The 19,861-nt window shown below is 37.5% G+C and overlaps 3 protein-coding genes across 3 annotated transcripts; all 3 read right to left on the bottom strand.

Moving 5' to 3' along the window:
• Window positions 1-716: 716 nt before the first annotated feature.
• On the bottom strand, window positions 717-6,891 carry spag6 (sperm associated antigen 6). Its single transcript, XM_079601463.1, has 11 exons — window positions 6,678-6,891; window positions 6,313-6,408; window positions 5,731-5,897; window positions 4,742-4,925; window positions 4,442-4,647; window positions 3,030-3,203; window positions 2,546-2,698; window positions 1,790-1,981; window positions 1,572-1,688; window positions 1,323-1,468; window positions 717-1,186 (listed from the first exon to the last, which is right to left on the bottom strand). The coding sequence occupies exons 1-11, from the start codon at window positions 6,700-6,702 to the stop codon at window positions 1,123-1,125; spliced, it is 1,524 nt and encodes a 507-aa protein (XP_079457589.1). The 5' UTR covers window positions 6,703-6,891; the 3' UTR covers window positions 717-1,122.
• A 2,023-nt stretch (window positions 6,892-8,914) lies between these two features.
• On the bottom strand, window positions 8,915-15,860 carry bmi1a (bmi1 polycomb ring finger oncogene 1a). Its single transcript, XM_079601941.1, has 10 exons — window positions 14,889-15,860; window positions 12,119-12,251; window positions 11,916-12,012; window positions 11,626-11,681; window positions 11,312-11,362; window positions 11,084-11,189; window positions 10,831-10,873; window positions 10,600-10,698; window positions 10,298-10,378; window positions 8,915-10,157 (listed from the first exon to the last, which is right to left on the bottom strand). The coding sequence occupies exons 2-10, from the start codon at window positions 12,234-12,236 to the stop codon at window positions 9,837-9,839; spliced, it is 972 nt and encodes a 323-aa protein (XP_079458067.1). The 5' UTR covers window positions 12,237-12,251; window positions 14,889-15,860; the 3' UTR covers window positions 8,915-9,836.
• Window positions 15,861-16,015: 155 nt separating this feature from the next.
• On the bottom strand, window positions 16,016-19,131 carry commd3 (COMM domain containing 3). Its single transcript, XM_079601942.1, has 8 exons — window positions 18,937-19,131; window positions 18,171-18,282; window positions 17,997-18,060; window positions 17,878-17,912; window positions 17,607-17,667; window positions 17,466-17,522; window positions 17,324-17,377; window positions 16,016-16,268 (listed from the first exon to the last, which is right to left on the bottom strand). Exons 1-8 carry the CDS (start codon window positions 19,070-19,072, stop codon window positions 16,209-16,211), a joined length of 579 nt encoding a protein of 192 aa, XP_079458068.1. The 5' UTR covers window positions 19,073-19,131; the 3' UTR covers window positions 16,016-16,208.
• Between the last annotated feature and the right edge of the window lie 730 nt (window positions 19,132-19,861).

Consider the following 19,861-nt stretch of genomic DNA (forward strand, 5'->3'; position numbering starts at 1 on the left):
TGCCTTCACTTGCCTGAAACAATGTCACCTCTTTTTTTGTACAAACTACGTGGTTACAAACCATCCCACTTTATTGATTAAATAAAGGCATAAAATAAGTAATAAGTGAGTAATAACTGTACTGATAAACTTGGGTGTAGTTTTGCGGTTGTCCTGCAGGTGATTCTGTCAGCTAGCGATGCGTTTAGCACTCTACGAATAGGCTATTTTAATTTAGAAAGAGGATGGGTTTTCATAGATGCCATGGACCCTTAAATATGATCATCCTGGTGCGACTCAAGGGCCCCTCATACTAAAATGTAAAAGACAGCTATATATTTTCATGTGTAGAAAATACATTTATACTGTGAAAATTAATATTAGACTATACATATGTGCAAAAGTGAAAAATATTTAGTCTATGTTACATTTGTAATGTTCCACATTCGTAACATACTGTTATATATTTTATGTTATTTGTTTATTTTAATCAATGTTTTATTTATTTATGCTATTTATTTTAAAATGTATTATTATTATTATTATTTTTTGTATTTCTTTTCACTATGCTTTTTAACAGACTCCCTAACACTCCAATTTGGCCCCATGGGGGTCCCTGGACCCAAGTTTGAAAATCCCTGCTTTAGAGCACTCTTAAATCTATGAACTTAAAGGTATTTAAGGTATTTTCAAGGTACAATGCAAAAAAGCCTGAATCTAGGGTCATTCACGCAACACCTAAAAATGTGTCTTAATAATCAGGTAGCCTCAAATGGTTGCACAAAATTTACAAGCATTTAAATGATAATCAACTACTTTTAATACCCTGATAATTAAATGGAAGTGTCTGGTTCATAATAAATCAATAGATTTTATTTTTGTATATAACAATTATGATTGACCAAGGATTTTTATTTATTTATGTATCATGAAATATAAAATATAAAGACTTGGCTGTTGATCAAAAACAGCAAATATCTGAATTAATAATCACATCAAATAACAAACTAAATCCTGCATTTTAATAGAGATTTTGTTTATATTGAAATTGCTATATGGCAACTTTTCACTTTTTATTTTTCACAAGTTCACTTTTTAAAAAGTAGAACATCCATAGTGTTTCAGTAAAGAAAGTGCACATGATCACACTGGCTGATAGCTTTCAATCCTTTCCAGCAAGGTCTCGGAGTAACCAGGGGAATAATACCTGTGAAAGAAAGGACGATCAGTGGAACACCAAAAATCATACAGCATATTCAATCTAAGGGTTTACAGCATTATAAAAGCATGTTTAGTGTAACAATATTTGGTGCTGTTTATTATTCGCATAAATATTCATGAACCTGACAATCTCCTCAGGGTAGCAGCTGTTGATTGCATTGATATATTCCTGAATTGCAGAACCAGGTTCTGCTTTGATCTCCTGCACTTTCTTCAGACCACCACTGGTAACAAACAAGCGCCGTGCCTTACTGTCATGAGGAAGAACCTTTAAGATGTGGAGGAAATAGAAAAGCTCCTTAAACAGTTCTCATTGTCATTAACGAATGCATTCATAAAATATGTTAATGAAAACAGTAAGTTCCCGCTACCTTGCTGAACTGGCAGATGACATGTTTAAGAATGTTGCTGGGAGCTTCATAGAGAAGAGGCTCCAGTGCTGGTAGATAAGTGCACTTTTGAAGGATGCTCTTCAAAGCCTTCTTGGCCTTTTTTGAGTATGTGAACAAAGCAAAGAAGAGGCAAGAGTTACTAAAAAATGAATGATATTGGTAAAAAACAGTTACTTTACTAATGGACCATTGCTCACCTTGACCTGCAGGTCTTCAGAACTTTCAGTGTCCAAATAGAGATTTAGGAGTTTAGGGAACGCATTGGCCACAGCAACAGCTCGTGCATGTTCAGGTGTGTGTCGGCCAATCTGGCCAAACGCCCAAGCTGTGACTGCTTTGAGGTGGTCGTCTTGCTCCTCTTCCAGACAAATAGCCAACTGTGGCACTCCCTACAGAAGTGGAGAATCAAATGTGATCATAATCAGTATTATGAGAGAACTACACTACTGGTCACAAGTTTAGGGTCGGGAAGATTTTTTTTTATTTTTGAAAGAAGTTCACCAAGCATTTATTTGATCAAAAATACAATGAAACAGTAATATTGTGAAATAAATTTAAAATAACAGATTTCTATTTTAATATATTTTAAAATGTAATTTATTCATGTGATGGCAAAGCTATATTTTCAGCATCATTACTCCAGTATTCAGTGTCACATGATCATTCAGAAATCCTTCTAATATGCTGATTTTCTGCTCAAGAAATATTATGACTGTAACATGTTTGTGGAAACCATGAATTATTATTTGATTAATAGAAGGTTCAAAAGAACAAAATATACTTTAAATAAATATTTTTGTAACAATGTAAGTCTTAATGGTCACCTTTGATCAAAAATGCATTTCTTTTTTCTTTTTCTTTTCTTAAATCTTACTGACCCCAAAATTTTGAACAGTATATGTAGTCAAATTAAAGTTTTACATGTAATCTTAAGAAAGGATGTTATAACAGACTTTAGATACAATCACAGCCATGGCTAAGTTCTCAGAGTGTGCAGCCACATAGCCCAGCATCATGATCCCAGGCAGGCGAACATTCCCTTTGGAGTCCCCGAGGTAGTCAATCACAGCTGCTACGCCCCCCATATTCACTATTATCTGAGACAGCTGAGTAGGAAACAAACAATGCACACAATCAAACACACAAGTCAGTGTGACATAATGATAAACAATTAGCCAGGCAGATCAGAAAAGCAAAACCGTTTTGGGCAGGTGAAAAAAAAGTGGTGATGCAATGACTATGTGGTTACCAATTGTCTGTTTCCTGTGTTGCACTGGTGATAAATAACAGACCCACATTCTCCATGGTTTACAGACTAGCTGCCTCACACCATATTATTTAAACAGGGGGTGTCAAAGAGCTGACAAAGTAGAGATTCCAAAGTTACCCAAGCATCTTGAAATAATTTAGTGGGTATGTTATGTATGTGGTAGGTACTTCTGGGGTGTGTTTTGTGATTTCCCGAATAAGAGTGGCGACATTCTTCCGAACGTATTCATCAGGGTCCTTTAGGCAAACCAGCGCAGCGGGGAATATCTCGGCCTCCACCACCATCTCGGCTACGTCCACGGAATGCTTGGCGATTTGACTGAGAGCTGAAAAAACCTGCCTCTGCAAAGAGTAAAAATGAAGCCTACTGTCAATTTAAGTCATACGGCTTTTCACACTGTGGTTAACCCTGGGGTTAGCGTTGTTCTAAACCCCAGGTAGAGGAAAGTTACCCCCTTGCAGTTAGAAGCGGGGTTAGCACTGCTTTTTACCCCGGGATATAAAACCATGCTCTGGAGCCGGGATAGCATCAGTTTAACCCTGCATTGCGGTGCCAAGCATGTAAAGTGTTAAATTGTGATTAAATGTTTATGCCTAGATGGTTAGCAACAGACAACCAATCAGATGCATCATATTCACAAGCTTTTGATGATCATATAAACATTGCGTGTTGTAAACTTCAGCATTTGAGGGAAAAATTGAGTTATTGTTGGTGTATAAATTGGAGTTAAGAAGATATATATTGAATTGATAGTCGGCAATGTATAATATGAGGTTGGACAACGCTAGTTATCTAAACAGGTTGTGTACCGACTCATCCAATCAATGTCACTGACAACACAAATATGCAATTAAGAACATTAACAAAGGGTTTAGGAATGTAAAGTGTGAACCATCAGTTTATAAATGCCCAGAATTAATTGTTAAGCCCGGCTAAAATATGAGCAGTGTGAAATGCAAGATAAGGATTCAAGATAAGGATTTTGTTTCTCCTGGGTTAAGAATGACCCAGGGTTAACTATTTCAAGAGTAAAAAGCCTTATTGAAAATGCATGTCATTGATTTCAATTTCTGCACACTCTTAAAAAATAAAGAACCTTTATTGGCATTAGTGGTTCCATGAGGAACCTTTAACATCCATGGAACCTTTCAATTAGACAAAAGGTTCTGTATAGTGGAAAAAGGTTCTCTAGATTATTAAAATGTTCTCTGGTCAAACTTTAGATCAGGGTCCGATTCTCACTATTAACTAACTATTAACTATGACTTTTGCCTCAGTAAACTACTAATTACTGCTTATTAATAGTAAGGTAGTTGCTAAGTTTAGGTATTGGGTGGGATTAAGTGATATAGAATATGGTCATGCAGAACAAGGCATTAGTATGTGCTTTATAAGTACTAAAAAACAGCCAATATCCAAGTAATATGCATGCTAATAAGGACCCTAAGGTTTTACCTGTTCTTCACATTAAGATGGTTCTTTTAAAAAGGTACTTTGAGGAACCCCAAATAGTTATTCTATGGCACTGCTGCGAACCCCCCCTTTCAGAACCTTTATTTTTAAGAGTGTAGACTGTCACCTTTAATTTGGCATCTGGGTTTAGGATCATCTGTGCTAGGTGGGCGATTGCCCCTGTGTCCACCACGGTTTGAGACAGCTCTGGGGAGTGCTTGGCTATGTCGCTCAAAGCGGAAGCAGCAACCCTCTTCAGGGCAATTTCAGGCTCTTGGATGCATAACACAAGCAGAGGCACAACTCCGGCATCAACCACTGCCTGAGACAGCTCTGCACACCAGGAGAGAAGATGAACAACAAAACGAACACTGACAAGTTGTAAGAAAGAACTAAAAAAAGCAAACCCTTTTTGAAGCAAACTCACGTGCATTATGCCTGGCAATGTAGCTTATTGCCCATGCCGCAGCCTCTTTGACCCCAGGGTCAAACTCCTCCAAGGAGACGACAAGAGCGTCCAGTGCTCCACAGTCCACCACGGCCTGGGCCAGCTCAGGGGAGTGCTTAGCAACAGCCCGAAGAACGAATGCAGCTGCTTTCTTATAGAATCGCTGTGTCATTCATATCCCAGTAATCCAGAGGAAAAGGACAAAGCAATTGAACAATAAATACACTAGAATGTTCATGAATCACCAGCAAAACTGCCTTTGTGTTCAGCAGAAGAAAGAAGGTTTGGAACAGGTTTGGAACAACTTGAGGGTGAGTAAATGATGACAGAATTTTCATTTCTTGGGTGAACAATCCCGTTAAACAAACAGTAAGTCCATATATCACATTCTATACAATTCAATTAGATAAAAAATTACTTTGGTGGAGTGTATACTATACTGTACTTATAATGAAGCCTCTCTGACAGTGTAACAGTAATCTAACAGAAAGTTTTGGAGTAAAAGCTTTGGGTCATAACTTTTTAGTTTTTTTTCTTCTGCTGGGTTATTCTGGAATCTGGACAATGATCCGAGAGTTTGCCAGGAGTCAAACCATGTGATCAAAAATCAAAAAATGTGATCAGAGATCTGGAGTTGATGCACAACCATGCACTTTACATTTTTATAATTAAACAATACATGTTTAGTACCTTTATTCTTGCTCACAGTCATGTTACTGTTTAAAGTCATATAATTCAAATAAAGAATTGACTTTATGCTTATCACAACTCATTTAAAAGCAAGTATTAAATGAGAAAAGTGCAAAAATATATGAACTAAACTGTAAATTGCAAAAACATGGTTTGCCTGGCTGACATTGAAAAGTTTTTGCATTGTGCAAAAGCAAATTTAGGCATGAAAGTCTGACGCCTTAAGGCAAACCTATTTATTTAAATGAAAACTGAACGGCTCAACTAAAGAAACTCACGTTTTGCTCAGCCAGGGAGTACACAAGCTGAGGAAGAATGTCTCCCTTTACTACAGCCTCAGCCAGGTCATCGTTATAGTTGGCAAGCCTTCCGAGAGCCAGGGCTGCTGTCTGCTGAATAGTTGGGACTGCATCCAAAAGGAGAGGCCTCAAAAGGGACATTACACCTAAGCCAGAGAGAGTGAGCACATTTGTGCAGGGGAGAAAACAGGAGTGGAAAGACACTTGAGAGCAGATGAGGGGAGGATATACTTTCAAAGGTTCAAATCATATAATAAAATATATAAAATGATGAGCTACTGTATATGCATTCCTTATTAATTAAAAACGTAACTTGTTAACGTGTTTTGTAAGAGTTGAGTTGAGTTAGATGAATTTGTTACAAAACATTTTCAAAAAATACAGCCCATGTTATAATTCACATTGAATGTCTTTAAGCTCACTTGTAATTAATATTACCCAGGAAAAGTAAATTATATCAGTTGAAAAATGATTTCCATTATAAGCAAATACCATACCATTCTTCATGCACAAAACTTACCTATTTTTTTCCCCCACAAAATAAATATTTCAGACACTCACCAGCATTTTGAAGTGCTTCAGTATTTTGTGGTCTTGATGCAAGATCTGCTACAGTTTGCACAAATTGTGTTCTTGCCTTCTGGTACTGCTCAAACACTGCATAATAATAATAATAATAATTCATATTATTATAATAATCTCGTTTTACAAATTTGGGTTTGCTGATAGGGCAAATTACTGACAGTAGTTTAAGTTAAACATAGACAAGCATATAAGACGAGTCGATGGCAAATGTCAACAAACAAACTGCAAAAGTAAGAAAAGTAAGTAACGTTAACCCCAGTGATTTTAATGATCTGAGCGAGTTTATCATCACATTAACATTTTGAACGTGTATAATCCTTCAACGGATCTGACTTCCTCACCTTGTAAAACCTGCCGTTGACTCATTGTTTTATCAGTATCCTAAATCGGAGCAAAAACGAGAAAAAGCTGCGTGGATGCGACAAACTGTGCGTTTAAACTTCCATTAGGAAACAGCGTTTGTTGCGACTTTGAGTTTAGAGGAGGCGTTCAACTGTTGTCTTGGCAACAAACCGGAAGTGATAGGCATCTCGTTCGTTCGGTGAGCTTGCTGTCAATGTTCTTCTAATGTTTCGTGCTTAAACACGCATATCTGTTCAAATCAGGATAAGTGCCGAATGCAGGTTAATTAATCCCTAATTAGTTTGGGGTGTTAAACAGGATTCAAGAACGGTGTCAAATCGGGGGAGAGCAGCTGCGAGATCGAACAGCTGCCCTCACATTCGTGTCTACACGGTTAACGTTACCGCAGAGACAACTGCAGTCACAGCAGCAGTGATATTTAGTAGTAATTACTAGTCTTCACATTCGTATTTTCGTTAAAGAAGTTTTAGAATAGTAAATACACTACTGCCTGCTGGTTCGTGATTATGTGTGGGGAAAAAAGAGTCTTTCGTCGATACTAACGTGGATACTAACTTTCCGTGCGTGCTTGTTCACTTAAAAGTTGTTTTTACGGTTTAATTGCTTTCACTTTAATAAGATGGTCATTTGAGCTGGTTACCAAATAGTTCATAATTTCCCGAATACCTTTAATAATTGCTTGTTGTCGACTGTAGTTGTAGCCTAACGTTACACGCACTCTGCCCTGTCATGGCTGCATTAAACATAAAAAAAATGTCCTGACCCCTTTTTAGTTTAGTAGCCTACTGTGCACATTGCGTAACCTATAAGAAAATATTTTGTATATAGTTAGCCTATATAGGCCTAAAATAGTAAAAAAAATCTAAGCTTGTCAAGGTTGTTATCTGGACCATTAGGCTATGGCTTTATGAAAAACCCTGACAAATCGGGCCTTTATACGCCAGCTCAAGACTGAAGCGTTTATGTATTCACTTTAATGTCATTTCTGACACAGATAGGCTCTCATGAAGCAATACTTATACTGTTGAATTTAAAATAACAAGTAGGCCTGTATTTTTTTCTTTAGGGTTCACCATGACATCAGCCAAGGCAAGGCAAAGCGAGCATATTATAGCCTATTGAAGAAACAATGTCCACTTGGCTTTGCTCATTTCCACCTCTAAATTCCCTCCTAACAAATTAATTTCAGTCAACATCATTTGTAGGGATTTTTTAAAGGTGTCTTGATTTTTCGACTTGACCAATGGCTAGCCTTACGTCAAAAGTAAAAAGTTTTTGGGGTTACACTTTATTTTAAGGTGTCCGTGTTAGTGTATTTATACATTTAAGTGCTGAGTAATAATAATTAAGATTGTACTTAGGCTGCATGTAATTAAGCACAATTTATAGTAATTAATTACTTATGTAGGCCTACCGTGTAACACAGCTGCAAAATAAATTGTTACCAAGTTTTGTAGCTATGGATTGCCCAAAATAAATAAATAAAAGCCATAATCCTGTTCAAAACGGTACCTTGACAGAATTAAATCAAGTCCCAACATGCACGGAATAAGACCAGATCGACGACCAGATTAATTGACCTGTCAACTAAAATATAAATAATAGATGAACCACATAGGCTACCCTACCCCGTTAATAAACAGCTTTCATTACCTCTGTGTAAGTGCAAATGTAATTTAGTACAAAAAGTAGTGACAGTGTTTCCTTCACGTCACGGAGAGATTCCCCGACAGACTTTCCATTTCTAACGACCAGTGTGACTAGGTAAATTGTACACAGGCTATAAGTTGTTTAAGCCACAACTGGAGAAGTTTGTTGCACATGCCTCTAAATACCTTCGTCACAACAGACTTTGAAACCGGTCAAATAGATTTAGTCATAAGTTTACCAGATAGCCTATCAGCTATATCGCACGAGCATGTAATATGTTCATCCGCGCTATGGACGTATCTGCCTTTTTGGCTCTATGCAAAAAATAAATAAACGGCTGTTCTGTAGGCCTACTATAATACCATTATAACCACTTTGATGGTTATTTCTTGAAGCTTATTGTCAACTTTAAAAGTTTTGCACCATAATAGGCATATAGCTACTTATTTTACATAATTCGAAATCCGAATACGTTTATTCGGATGTTAAAGTGCCTAATGCATGAATACTTTTGGTATTTATAGATTTCTCTTCAGCTGATTCGAAGCAGCATTAAAACGCAAGGCGATTTGAAAGTGTAAAATGTTTATTTAGATGTTTTATACTGTGCAACAGTCACAATACAATAGCTGTCAATAGTCTACAATCGACCAATAAGACAATGAACACTGAAGACATCAAAATCTTGAAGGATAAGTTGGGGGTATAACAGTGGCTGTTTGTCTAATGACAAATTCGTGTATGCAATAGCTTGAAAAGCAGTCTGAAAGATGTGTGCATGCTATAGGCCTACAGGACTTGAGCATGACCCCGAGACCAACCTGACGGCCAGATCCAGCACAGTGGAACATATCGTACAATAACTGCAAAAACTAAACTTGAATTCCCAAGAACTTCTAATAAAAATTATTAAGCCGAGTAGAACTTAAAAGTTGCATTTCTGTATCCCTTTGAACACGCAGTTCTAATATAGTCTTTTGTCATTTAAATTTGAACTATATAGGCTATATGCCTTTCTTTGATATATTAAAGGCAAGAATATACCAGGAATGTTCAGTAGCCTAACTACCCCAGAAAAGGCAAACTATAATCAAAAGTAAATGTTTTTTTTTTTAAATCATGCTTTTAAAGAACATTATAATACACATGTAAAATACAAGCAACAGATAACGCAATTTGTTTAGGGAAAATGTAGACCAAGAGTAAAAATATATAAAAAGGTATAATTCAGTCATTTCTGCATTCTGAAAATGCCGCAACCGTTGCTCTGTGCTCCACTTTGCAATCAAATGGGCCTCTAATGTTCTCACACAAACTTAGAAAATCCAGCAATGTGTGTAGAAAGAAGCGCGTCATTTCCACTACGTTAAAGTTACATGTATAATATACTGATAATAATGACAAAAAGAATGGCTCTACATGACACTACGTTGGCATGGAAATAGCTGGATTATGTCTGGCGTTGGCTTTATCGTGTAGTCCCCTTCTCATCCCGACGATGTGGAAGATCCGTTCAGCGCTGTCTTTCGCACTTTGTTGCCAAAGCTGAACTGTCGATTTGGGCTTGTCATCGTCGTGCCGTTAATAGGGTTGGAAACATGGCTGAAATGAGGCTGTGAAGGCTGAACCAGTGTGCTTGGACTCGGTAGTGGTGAGGATGTGGATGGGACTCCAGCGGGACTGCTGGCCTTGTCGCTGGCTGAGTCGCTTTCAGAGCGGTTTGTGCTGTTCACGCCATCTTGCGGGTGGGTAATCTTCATTTTTTTACAGCTGGGCCGCACACGGTATTTCAGAGGCAGTGGTCCATTCTATGTAATGTGTGAGAATAACAGACACTTTATCATTTAACACCGGATGCTGAGCAACCGAGAATGCTGAGAGTTTTAAAATGGAGTTAAAGTCACAGTTAGTACTAGATTTAACACTAAAAAAATATTTGAGAACTTACTCTTCTCCATGTGTAGATGTAGGCAATGTCCATTAATGTGTAATAATCCTTCAAAGGCTCATCCTCATACATAACTTCAATCTATTAGAACAATAATATTAAAAACAAGCACCAAAAATCACACTGCAATATGCAAAATCAGAAAATTATAACAAATACCATCTTAATACCCTCTTTATTCTAAATGCAATGAAACACTGGACTGCATTACTGTAATATCGGTAACAAACTACTAAAGGTTAAAAAGGCCTGAAACTCTTTTGCAAATTAAACTACATCCACAATAACATTGATCACATTACCTGGAAAGTAGGAGGTATATCCATTTTGCTTCTCAGAAATTTCCTCAAATGCATCACAGTCATGGCAGCAGGGCATTGTAAGTATCTTTTATTATTAACCTGTTTTAACACAAATACTTTATTCAGATAAGCTTTATTGGTGCAATCACCATTATCACAGATTTTTTTTTTTTTTAGCAACTTCAAAAACTTTTTTTAAAAATAAGAATCAATATTCCAGATCTTAATTACCTCTTCATTTTGCCTCTCATCTGTGCAGCCTTGCTGTTGGGCCCTAAACAATAAATCGTATAATTTTAAAAAAAAAAAAAGAAGAAAAAAAGAAAGGAAAAAAAAAGCGCTAAATTATAACTTGTCAATTTTTTTAATCAAATATCTTTATCATTTGTTTAACACTATAGCAGAAAGGCTATTTAAAAAAAAGGCTATGTTACACACTTTTACAACTTTTATAACAGAATCACTGACAATAAAAAAAATATACCTTTGATCAAAAAACTCAATAGACAGACTGATTATCTCATCATCCGTGATGATTCGCTTGTCTTCGTCAGCAACTTCCCCTCGATCCTCATTTGATCCATTTGCAGCTTTGAAATAAAATGAAAGAAGAATAGTGGCTTTAATTTAAACAAATGTCAATAATTAGACTACACAGCCATTGTTCAAACAGTTACCTGAACAGTTCAACAAACTTGTTTTCAATACTTACCATCAACAGACGGGTGTTCAGCATAAAAATCTCTTCTACGCTTCATTTCATCTGCACAGAAAACAACATTTCGGTTACACTTTATTTTAAGGTGTCCTTGTTACAGTGTAATTATACATTTAAGTACTGAGTGAGTTAATTAACAACATGTACTTATTATAGGGTTAGGGTTTGGTTTAGGGTTAGTTGCATCTAATTATGCATAATTTATTACAGTAAGTATGTTACACATGCAACAAGGACACTGACATTTCCGGATCAAGCAAGTGACTAATACAGAAAATAATTACAATCTTATACAGTGCCTGACTTACTTTTGAAAAGACCAGGAACCAACTTGTACACAATGTCCTGTAGAGTTTTGTCAGACCTGAGGGAGGAAGGGTAGATGTTGATCAGGTAAAGGTCAGGGTTTTTTAATGCAATTTAGACAGTCCGGTTGCGACCGACTTAAATGTTATTTCTTAATTATTAAAAGGCACCCACAATAAAAAGAATATGCTAAATACACAACTTCAGATAAAAAAGAAACAGGATGGTGATTATGCTTGCAAATCAGTATTAATTATTACTATTACTAAGTAGTACAGACTTTAAAGGTTACCGAATATTGAGAAGTGGCTTTGTTTTGTGGACCTGCACATCACATATGGGACAGTATTTACTGGTTTCCAGGTACCGGACGATGCACATTTTACAAACTGAGGATCAGAGAAATATCACGGGATAAGACACATTATCTATGTTGCATGATATTCAAATATAACCACAGAAAATAGTGCAGCACATCTCATATAGCCTACTTACATGAGTGCAAGCATTCTATGATTGTTGTTGCATCTATGAAATATCCACCACATAAGACGCACATCAAATGGGGATTGAGCTCTGTAATCTTGATCCTTGTTGTACGATGCATCGTCATGGGATGGAAAAGAGCCTGCAAGGACATCACAATAAGATGAACAAAGGTTTGCAGCTAAGCCAGAGTGAAAATTATGACTACTCAATCAGCTGAGAGGCTAACATTTTTATTTGTGTGGACTGTTGCGTAGGCTATAGCCTACATATGCAGGTAATAACGGAATTGGGGCAATAAACAATCGCTTAACAACCATTAAAAATGTTAGGTCATCTCCTAAACATGGGTCTTCGGTGCAGTAGAACCGCACAAGTGCGATGTAAAGCGATCGATACATCGCTGCAAAGTCAGATTCACCAAACACGACATGACAGTTCACTGCACAACTCACCGGCTATAACGCTTCATGAGATTCTAAATGAACACTTCTTACGGTTTCTATAGCAACTAAAGCTGATTTACATGGTAACGTACCAAGCAGCTGAAATGGAACATTCCTCGTAGAAAACGAAAGCGCCAATTTTGATTTAAAACCGAAATCCCGCCGATTAAATAAAGCCTATCCTATATGATAGAGTGCATGTTATGCTATAACGGCCTTCCAAAATACATCTTAAGACCTAGCATGAAGAGCTGAAATAAACGAAAGAAAGCTTTATTACCTTTATTAGCTTTATTTTTTGCCTTGACAGTCTCTCCCTCCTGCACTAATCTTGCAATCGCCCATTGCCAATGAATGCACCTTGCATTAAACTAATAGGCTACCCGTTTGACATCATGACTATCGTCATACGTTGATAGCCTACTGTTCATTAATCCTGTTTTTGAAACACATTATTACGTCGGGACATTCACTGATAGCCGAAGACAAGACTATAAAGTGCTGAGAGAGTTCACAACAATGAGAAACGACCAGAGTAACCAAGAACTTCAAACAGAACACATAATGATGAACGTGAAACTTCTCAAACTCGTGCTGGATGAAGCAAAGTAACCTGTATAAGCTCATTCTTATAGAATACGTTATGAAGGATAATTGAGCAATGTTAGCCTACTTGCTGTAATCATGCATTGCCATGTGACAGTGACAAATCAAGCCATCGGACACAAAACTGCTCGAGCGAGAGCAAAAAAACTTTAAGCAACCGACATAGTGATGTTACTCCACGCGAGAGGATATCAATACATAAATAAAAATTATGAATAGTAGCCTAGGCTAAATAGTCCATAAGACAGCTTTCAAACCAAGATCGGTCTACAGAGGATTTTTAATTATTTTTTTATGCTGACCTGTGCCCTTTCTTATTAAATAAATAAAGGCGTTCGGCGGCTAACATTTATTTAGTGAAACATCCACCAGTCAAACAGAAACGATGAGTTCTTATTCTTAGTGCAAGCGTTTCGGTTGGTTATAGCTAAAAACAAAACCACAAACATTCTGAACGCTGAGACGAGCATTCTGGTGATGGTGGTGATAGGCTACAAGCCTAGAATAAGTAACTGTCAAAAGAAGGAAACGACCCTTATACATGAATTGTGCCTCGTGAGAAAGTGCAGAGTTTACAAATATCTGTCTGGCCTATTTCGATGTAATCAGAATGATGACAGACCGGGTTAAAGTAATCAATATTCTAACACGTCACTTATAGATTTAGCTCTGACATTCACAACTTCAGGGAGTCAGGGAAGTTAGTCTATGCAAAATGATTCACCAAGTCTTAAGGCTGCCGCTTCTAAATCAAGAAGTGCGCAAGTTAATAATATTTAAAAAACACATTCTGAAACAACCCGCCAACAAAGTCCAATATTAAAATACATTTTTCTTTACATGACAACACAAAGCAAGGCTTCCGCAGAGTAGCCTATATAAAGGGATAACTAGCCTAATTCTTGAGTTTAAATATTTTTTTTTAAATCTAAATGGTAGAGTAGGCTATAGTAGACAAATGTGCTTTGTCAAAGTCCAACAAACTGATATAGGATCCATACAAACCTTGTGTAAGCTAAAGCAGCATTCTTCGGTTAAGTTGGATAAATGAAAGAAACCACTAAAAAAACATTTTAAATACGTTAGATAAGTAGCCTACCTGAGTTCATAAATAGGCTGTTTTATCAACCACATATCTTCCGTGTAGTGAATGATTGCTGTCAACCACTGAAAGCTTTGTCCTGTGCATCCGACAACAGGACAAGTTTAGGTTAGCCTACCATGTAAATTTAAGTTAAGAAAACACACAAATAGGTACAATTCAGCAAAATACCGAGTTTGTCCGGTCGTAAACATAATACAGATCGCATATCTATAAAATTAGATAACTGCTCAATGTGACAACAATCGGAAAATCCTTTAGAATTTAGCCTCACATGAACAGACGACCCGTCTCTACCAGATTTCGCGTGCACATCAGGATTCATTAATAACTAAACCATTCCATTTAAGCCAGAAACACCAAGCAAACATGATGATGGCAATAACTGATAATCCTCCAACAAAATGAGAATCATTCGCGCAGACAGGACACAATAGTATTAGATAAATTAACTCAAATCTACAACCACGCGGAGAGACTGAGACAATGTTGCGTACGCGAGGCTGTCAGTTCCCGCATCCACTCTAACACACGTCTCCATTTTACACTCACAAAACACAGATGCATTTTGAGTACTCAGTCTGAAATTTGACATTGGTAAGGTAAGATATCGAAGAACACATACCTTACTGAGCTGGAGTGAATAGTCGAGCCTGGAGGTGGTTAGACAATGAAAGTTAGAAGTCGTTCAGTAGAAAATGAATACGAGCCAAGCGGCCATCTTGAAAAGGGCTGCAGACGCTGTCAATTGCAATAAGAGAACGGTGGAGCAGGGCGCATTTCAATAATAAAAAAAAAATAGAAAATGTCCGGTTGTCGATGTGTGTGCCGTGCTCGGTTCTAAATCTTGTAAGCGGTCTTGTATTTAGACCTCCCGCTAGTAAAACGGCCGGGCTGCTGTGCGTTTTCTCTAGGCTAGCTCCTTCAGTCTTCTCTTTGAAAAATGCTGCGCTGATGGTTCAGTGGAAACTGACACCGTCCCCAAAATGGCTTGTAGTTCGACCGCCCCGTGCATCACGTGATCTAATTCCTTAAGGGTGGCCTGGGAATATGTGTCGGTGTATTCAGCGCTGCTCGCGTTCAGCATATAACAAAGAATTGCGTTTCAAAGTCTGTTTGACTGTGGTCCAGCTCGTTAGGTTTACACAACAGCCGGATAGGTTCTTGTAGGTCGGCTTTGAACCGTTTGCCACATTTGTCTGCAAAATTATCTCTCTCTGTCAACAGCTTTGGAGAATGTGATTCATAACGGAGGCAAGATCAACTTACATAAAACCCGAGTCACATAGGCATATATCATCTATTCATAGACAAATATGGTCAAACTAAATAGCGCAAATGTGTTGAGAAAGCAATTCATTTATTAGCCTATCACATGTTAAAAACATATCGTAGCCAACCTAACCCGACAGCCCATTCTGAATTAATTCATGGTGGTGAATGTGATGCAGATGCATACAAAATAGCCTATAATCAACTTATGGTCGGGAGCTAGCGTTGGTTATTTTGCTTCTACAAACTCAATGATATAGGATAGCCTATATATCGCACAACATCCGTATCAGGATTGAGTCCAATAAAAACCTGGTCCTCACCTAAACAATTTATAGTCAATATGCCTTATTTGTAGCCTATCAGTTGCCTACCATCCAGGTCAGACACTTGCGAGAAATGTCGATTTCTTCGAAAACATGCGTTTATCAAGAAAGACAGCAGACTGAGCTCTATACATAATTACACAAAGGCATGTTTGCTCATATCAACGTATTTTTATTATGGATTTTATGAAGAAAAAAAGTTACAGCATTATAGGCCTATTCGATAGTAGCCTAGCCTATATGCGAGAATAATTCATCAAGAAAAAAACTGGAGCGCTGCGTCCTGAAAGAAAGACAATTTGCCTCGTTAAACCTCGGCATCCAAAGGACATTCAGGAATCCAGGAATCAAGACTGGGATGCCCTCTCGAGACTTTTTGCTGCGTCCTTCATTTTTCCAACCAAATCCTAAACAGTTCAAACAATCCAGATTATCCACCAGCAAAGGCACTGATATGTTAATTAGGCTACAATGATTTATTTCACAGGTTATTTCTATATCTGAGCTAAACATAAAATTACATTCGCTGCAACAATGAGATATTGCGAGTCTTGTATCTGTCATGCTGTTGTCTTCTTAGTGCCAAATCACGCTTTCATTTAAAGATGATCAGTTGGTTGACATCGTAAACTTCTCAAACTCTTTGTAGGCTAACAATAAACCTACAAAATCCTCTGAAAAACAGTTTTATGCAAGTTACCACACATGGATTTACACTCTCAAATTAGAAAACAGCTTAGTTTTGACAGTGTGTGAATGATATGTGGAGTGACTGCTCTTTTATTGAACATACAGCAACGTCAATCAGTCAATCGTGATCACAGATAGAACACACCGGGTTCGTCATACATTTATTTTCACGCTGCGGCAACCTTTTTGGCTTCGGAATCGGTCCGCTAAACTTGTTGGTCAACAGCAAGATATTTGTTAAGTGATGTGACGATGATTGAGTGCATGAGAATTTTATGACTTGATCTTTCGACAATTCACCTTTGTGTCACCCCTACGACAAACACAGGCATCTGTGTAATGACTAAGATAATAAAATTGGCTTTTCCAGATGCAGAAACCCAACGCTGACATTGTTGAAAATAATCAGGTATAGGCCTACAGCTTTGAATTAACGGGTTATAGCCTATCAATTAACTGTCAAAAATAATTATACAGAAATGTTAAATAATTTATTGCAATTTATCGTCTGTATGTTTCTTTAGACCAGGAATGCAGCAACACTGTAGGATACCGTAGGTTATATGCTACACATATGGATGTTAATGAAATAACATGCAGACGTGGCTCAAATATTGCCAAATAAAAGCAACCCAGACCTTTAGAAAAAAAACTTGATCAACGATCTAGGCTGAAGGTCATGTTATGTTTACTTGTTTTTTTATAATGAATTAATTTAGGATAAAACATACTAATTATGCAAATTAGTTTGCAAATCGTTTAAAATAAATACCTGAAGTTGCTCCATGGTGCAACTAAAATTAATTTCCGAAGAAGCGCCACCCCTCTGCAAAAGTAACCAGAGTTTATTCAAAGTGAAGAAAAGAAAAATTTACTGGACATATTTGTATATGTAGCTATCTGGAATTACATACCTCGGTGTTCAAAGAAATCAGGTATGACGGCTGATTGACTTTATGTAAATGACTATTCTGCCGAGAGAAACAATGATTATGAGATAGCCTAGGCTATAATACTGTCAGCGCTGACTAACTCAAAGAAACAACGTAGCCTACCTTTATACAATACTCAAGACGCCATGCAGCATCAGTTATATGGGGAGGACATGTATCAATGCTGAGAAACAATAAAGCAATTTTAATTAATAAATAACCGCTTATGGCTGCGGTCAGATTTTGCATGATTCATAACACTCTGTGAATCGGAAGATACTCAATATGGTTATGTGACGAACATAAAGGAGTATAATTTCCAATAAATAAATGCGTGGGTAGCAGTATTATTATAGCAGTATAAATATTTAGGCTACATAATAATATTTCTCACCTTGACAACAAATATTCCAAATTTGTTTTGTTTTTCTAAAAGAAAAGAAACATTTTATTTACTGCAATGCAACTGCACTTTAATAGCATTTAGATTAGCATTTTGATACAAAACATTACCTGGAGTGAAGTATACAATAAGTCCACTCTTTCGATCTGGAACCTGGCATCTTCAAGACACGAGCTAAAAGAGCACACGATATTTTCAGAATGAAAAAGTGAAAAAGAAGAAGAAGAAGAAGAAGAAGTGCTGAACAGTTTATTTTATCTTCAGAAGATTTCGGAACATGTTACCTAATTGTTGATTTATCTGCATTTTGCTTTGCTCCTTCCAGAATGAAGGTCGTTGCCGCAGTATGACAGTGTTTCAGGGTTGTCTGATCAATGTGCTTCAATTCTGGGTGACCTGCGATAGATGAAACATTGCTCTCAAGAAAAGCTGTTGTAACTACGTGCGTGCGCGCGCGCCAGAGAGAGAGAGAGGGGGGTAGGCTATTGCGTGCTTGCGTTGTTTGGAACTGAACCATGTTATGCTCACAATGCTTTTGGCGATACAAATGTACAATAATTTGTCATACCAACTAATCACATAGAATTGGGGCTACAAACTGAGAGCGCGAGAGAGTAACGTTAAGCGGAAAAAAAAGAGACGAAAATATAGCGGATAGCTAGCGCAGATGATATAACGTTAGCCTACTTCACTTTTTACTAAGACGAAAGACAATGCAGGCCACAACAGGCATGCGTTTGACCATAATGAACTAAATGTTCACGAGACCTTATACATTCATTCAGTTCTTAAAGAAAAAGAATGCAGTGTTGGTCATCACACCATAGCAGCTAATAGCTACGGCTAAGCAGAGGGATCATTGATGTACTGGACTTAAAACAATAGGCACACCGCGAGCACGGATGACGATCACAGTCTGTCAGTCCTTATGGGCTAGATATGACAATCCTTAGAAAATAACATCAGAAAAAGACAGCGCAGCGCGACTTCCTTCTTGTGTGGAAAGAACCGGAAGTAATGCAGCACAAAGAAAAACCTCAACCATCTTACCTAGAACACTTTCGCATCGAGGCGAGACCAGACTGTCGAATACGAGCTCTGTGAATATCGTATATGATTTCAGGTCGAACACATTTGGATCGGCCAGCGTTTGAAGCCCTTTCATCACTGATTCCGACAACTCCATTTTGAGCCGCAGATAGCCTTGGTCACATGAGCGCGTCACGTCAGCTGATCTCAGGACTTGAATTGTCGGAGAGCAGAGACGCGACGCGCGCATTACTCGCTGTTTACATTATTTCATCATGTTATTTCCATATAACCCGGACAACAAAAATCCTCACATAATATGGCTGACAACATCTCTGGCGAGATCTCTCCGTAGCCTATTTCCACTACTGCCTGATGTCTAAATAGGATAAAACACTCTCCTGTAACCCTTTGTCATTCTGGCTACACGTGCAAGCAGCCCATTTATTTTGCTGTATAACCTTATATTTCAAATTATATTAGAATGATTCGTGTGGAGGTTGAACTCTAGTAGGCTAGGCTGGCAAGCTCGGTTCTGTCTTACCGCTGCTTCCGTGCTTTGAATCAACAAATTCAATAGGCTATAGGCTACCGCTTTTACCTACACACCTTGCAATTTTTATTCTGTAGCTATGCGTCCACTCGACACGCTCAATGAGCGACAGTAGCTCTGTTAATCAGTTGCCGAAGTCACTTTTGGAAGATGGTTATAAGAGGTCTTAAATAAAATGGTAGCCTATTTGTTTTGAGCGAAACTTTAGAACTTTACATAAATAGACTAGGCTACACCATGAAAATAGCCTACAGTAGCCTAGGCTACGTGAAAATAAATCTAAAATTTCCCAAAATTATATTTCCAATAGCCTATAACAACCGAAATTTTAATTTGGCTTATATATATATATTTTTTTTTTTTTTTTATGATAGCCTATAGCCTACGCGTTTA

Source organism: Phoxinus phoxinus (assembly GCF_949152265.1).
Source record: "Phoxinus phoxinus genome assembly, chromosome: 24".
In the NCBI taxonomy this organism is placed as follows: domain Eukaryota; kingdom Metazoa; phylum Chordata; class Actinopteri; order Cypriniformes; family Leuciscidae; genus Phoxinus; species Phoxinus phoxinus.

Coding starts and splice junctions, on each gene's coding strand:
- bmi1a (XM_079601941.1), bottom strand. CDS start 12,236: ATGACGATGCATCGTACAACAAGGATCAAGATTACAGAGCTCAATCCC. Junction 11,682..11,915: donor AAGCCACTTCTCAATATTCG/GTAACCTTTAAA, acceptor TTCCTCCCTCAG/GTCTGACAAAACTCTACAGG. Junction 10,158..10,297: donor ACATCTACACATGGAGAAGA/GTAAGTTCTCAA, acceptor CACATTACATAG/AATGGACCACTGCCTCTGAA.
- commd3 (XM_079601942.1), bottom strand. CDS start 19,072: ATGGAGTTGTCGGAATCAGTGATGAAAGGGCTTCAAACGCTGGCCGAT. Junction 17,913..17,996: donor TATTGTATACTTCACTCCAG/GTAATGTTTTGT, acceptor CTTTTCTTTTAG/AAAAACAAAACAAATTTGGA. Junction 16,269..17,323: donor GCACCATGGAGCAACTTCAG/GTATTTATTTTA, acceptor TGAACTGTTTAG/GATTTGGTTGGAAAAATGAA.
- spag6 (XM_079601463.1), bottom strand. CDS start 6,702: ATGAGTCAACGGCAGGTTTTACAAG. Junction 4,926..5,730: donor ACTCCCTGGCTGAGCAAAAC/GTGAGTTTCTTT, acceptor TGAATGACACAG/CGATTCTATAAGAAAGCAGC. Junction 3,204..4,441: donor ACCCAGATGCCAAATTAAAG/GTGACAGTCTAC, acceptor TACTCTTTGCAG/AGGCAGGTTTTTTCAGCTCT.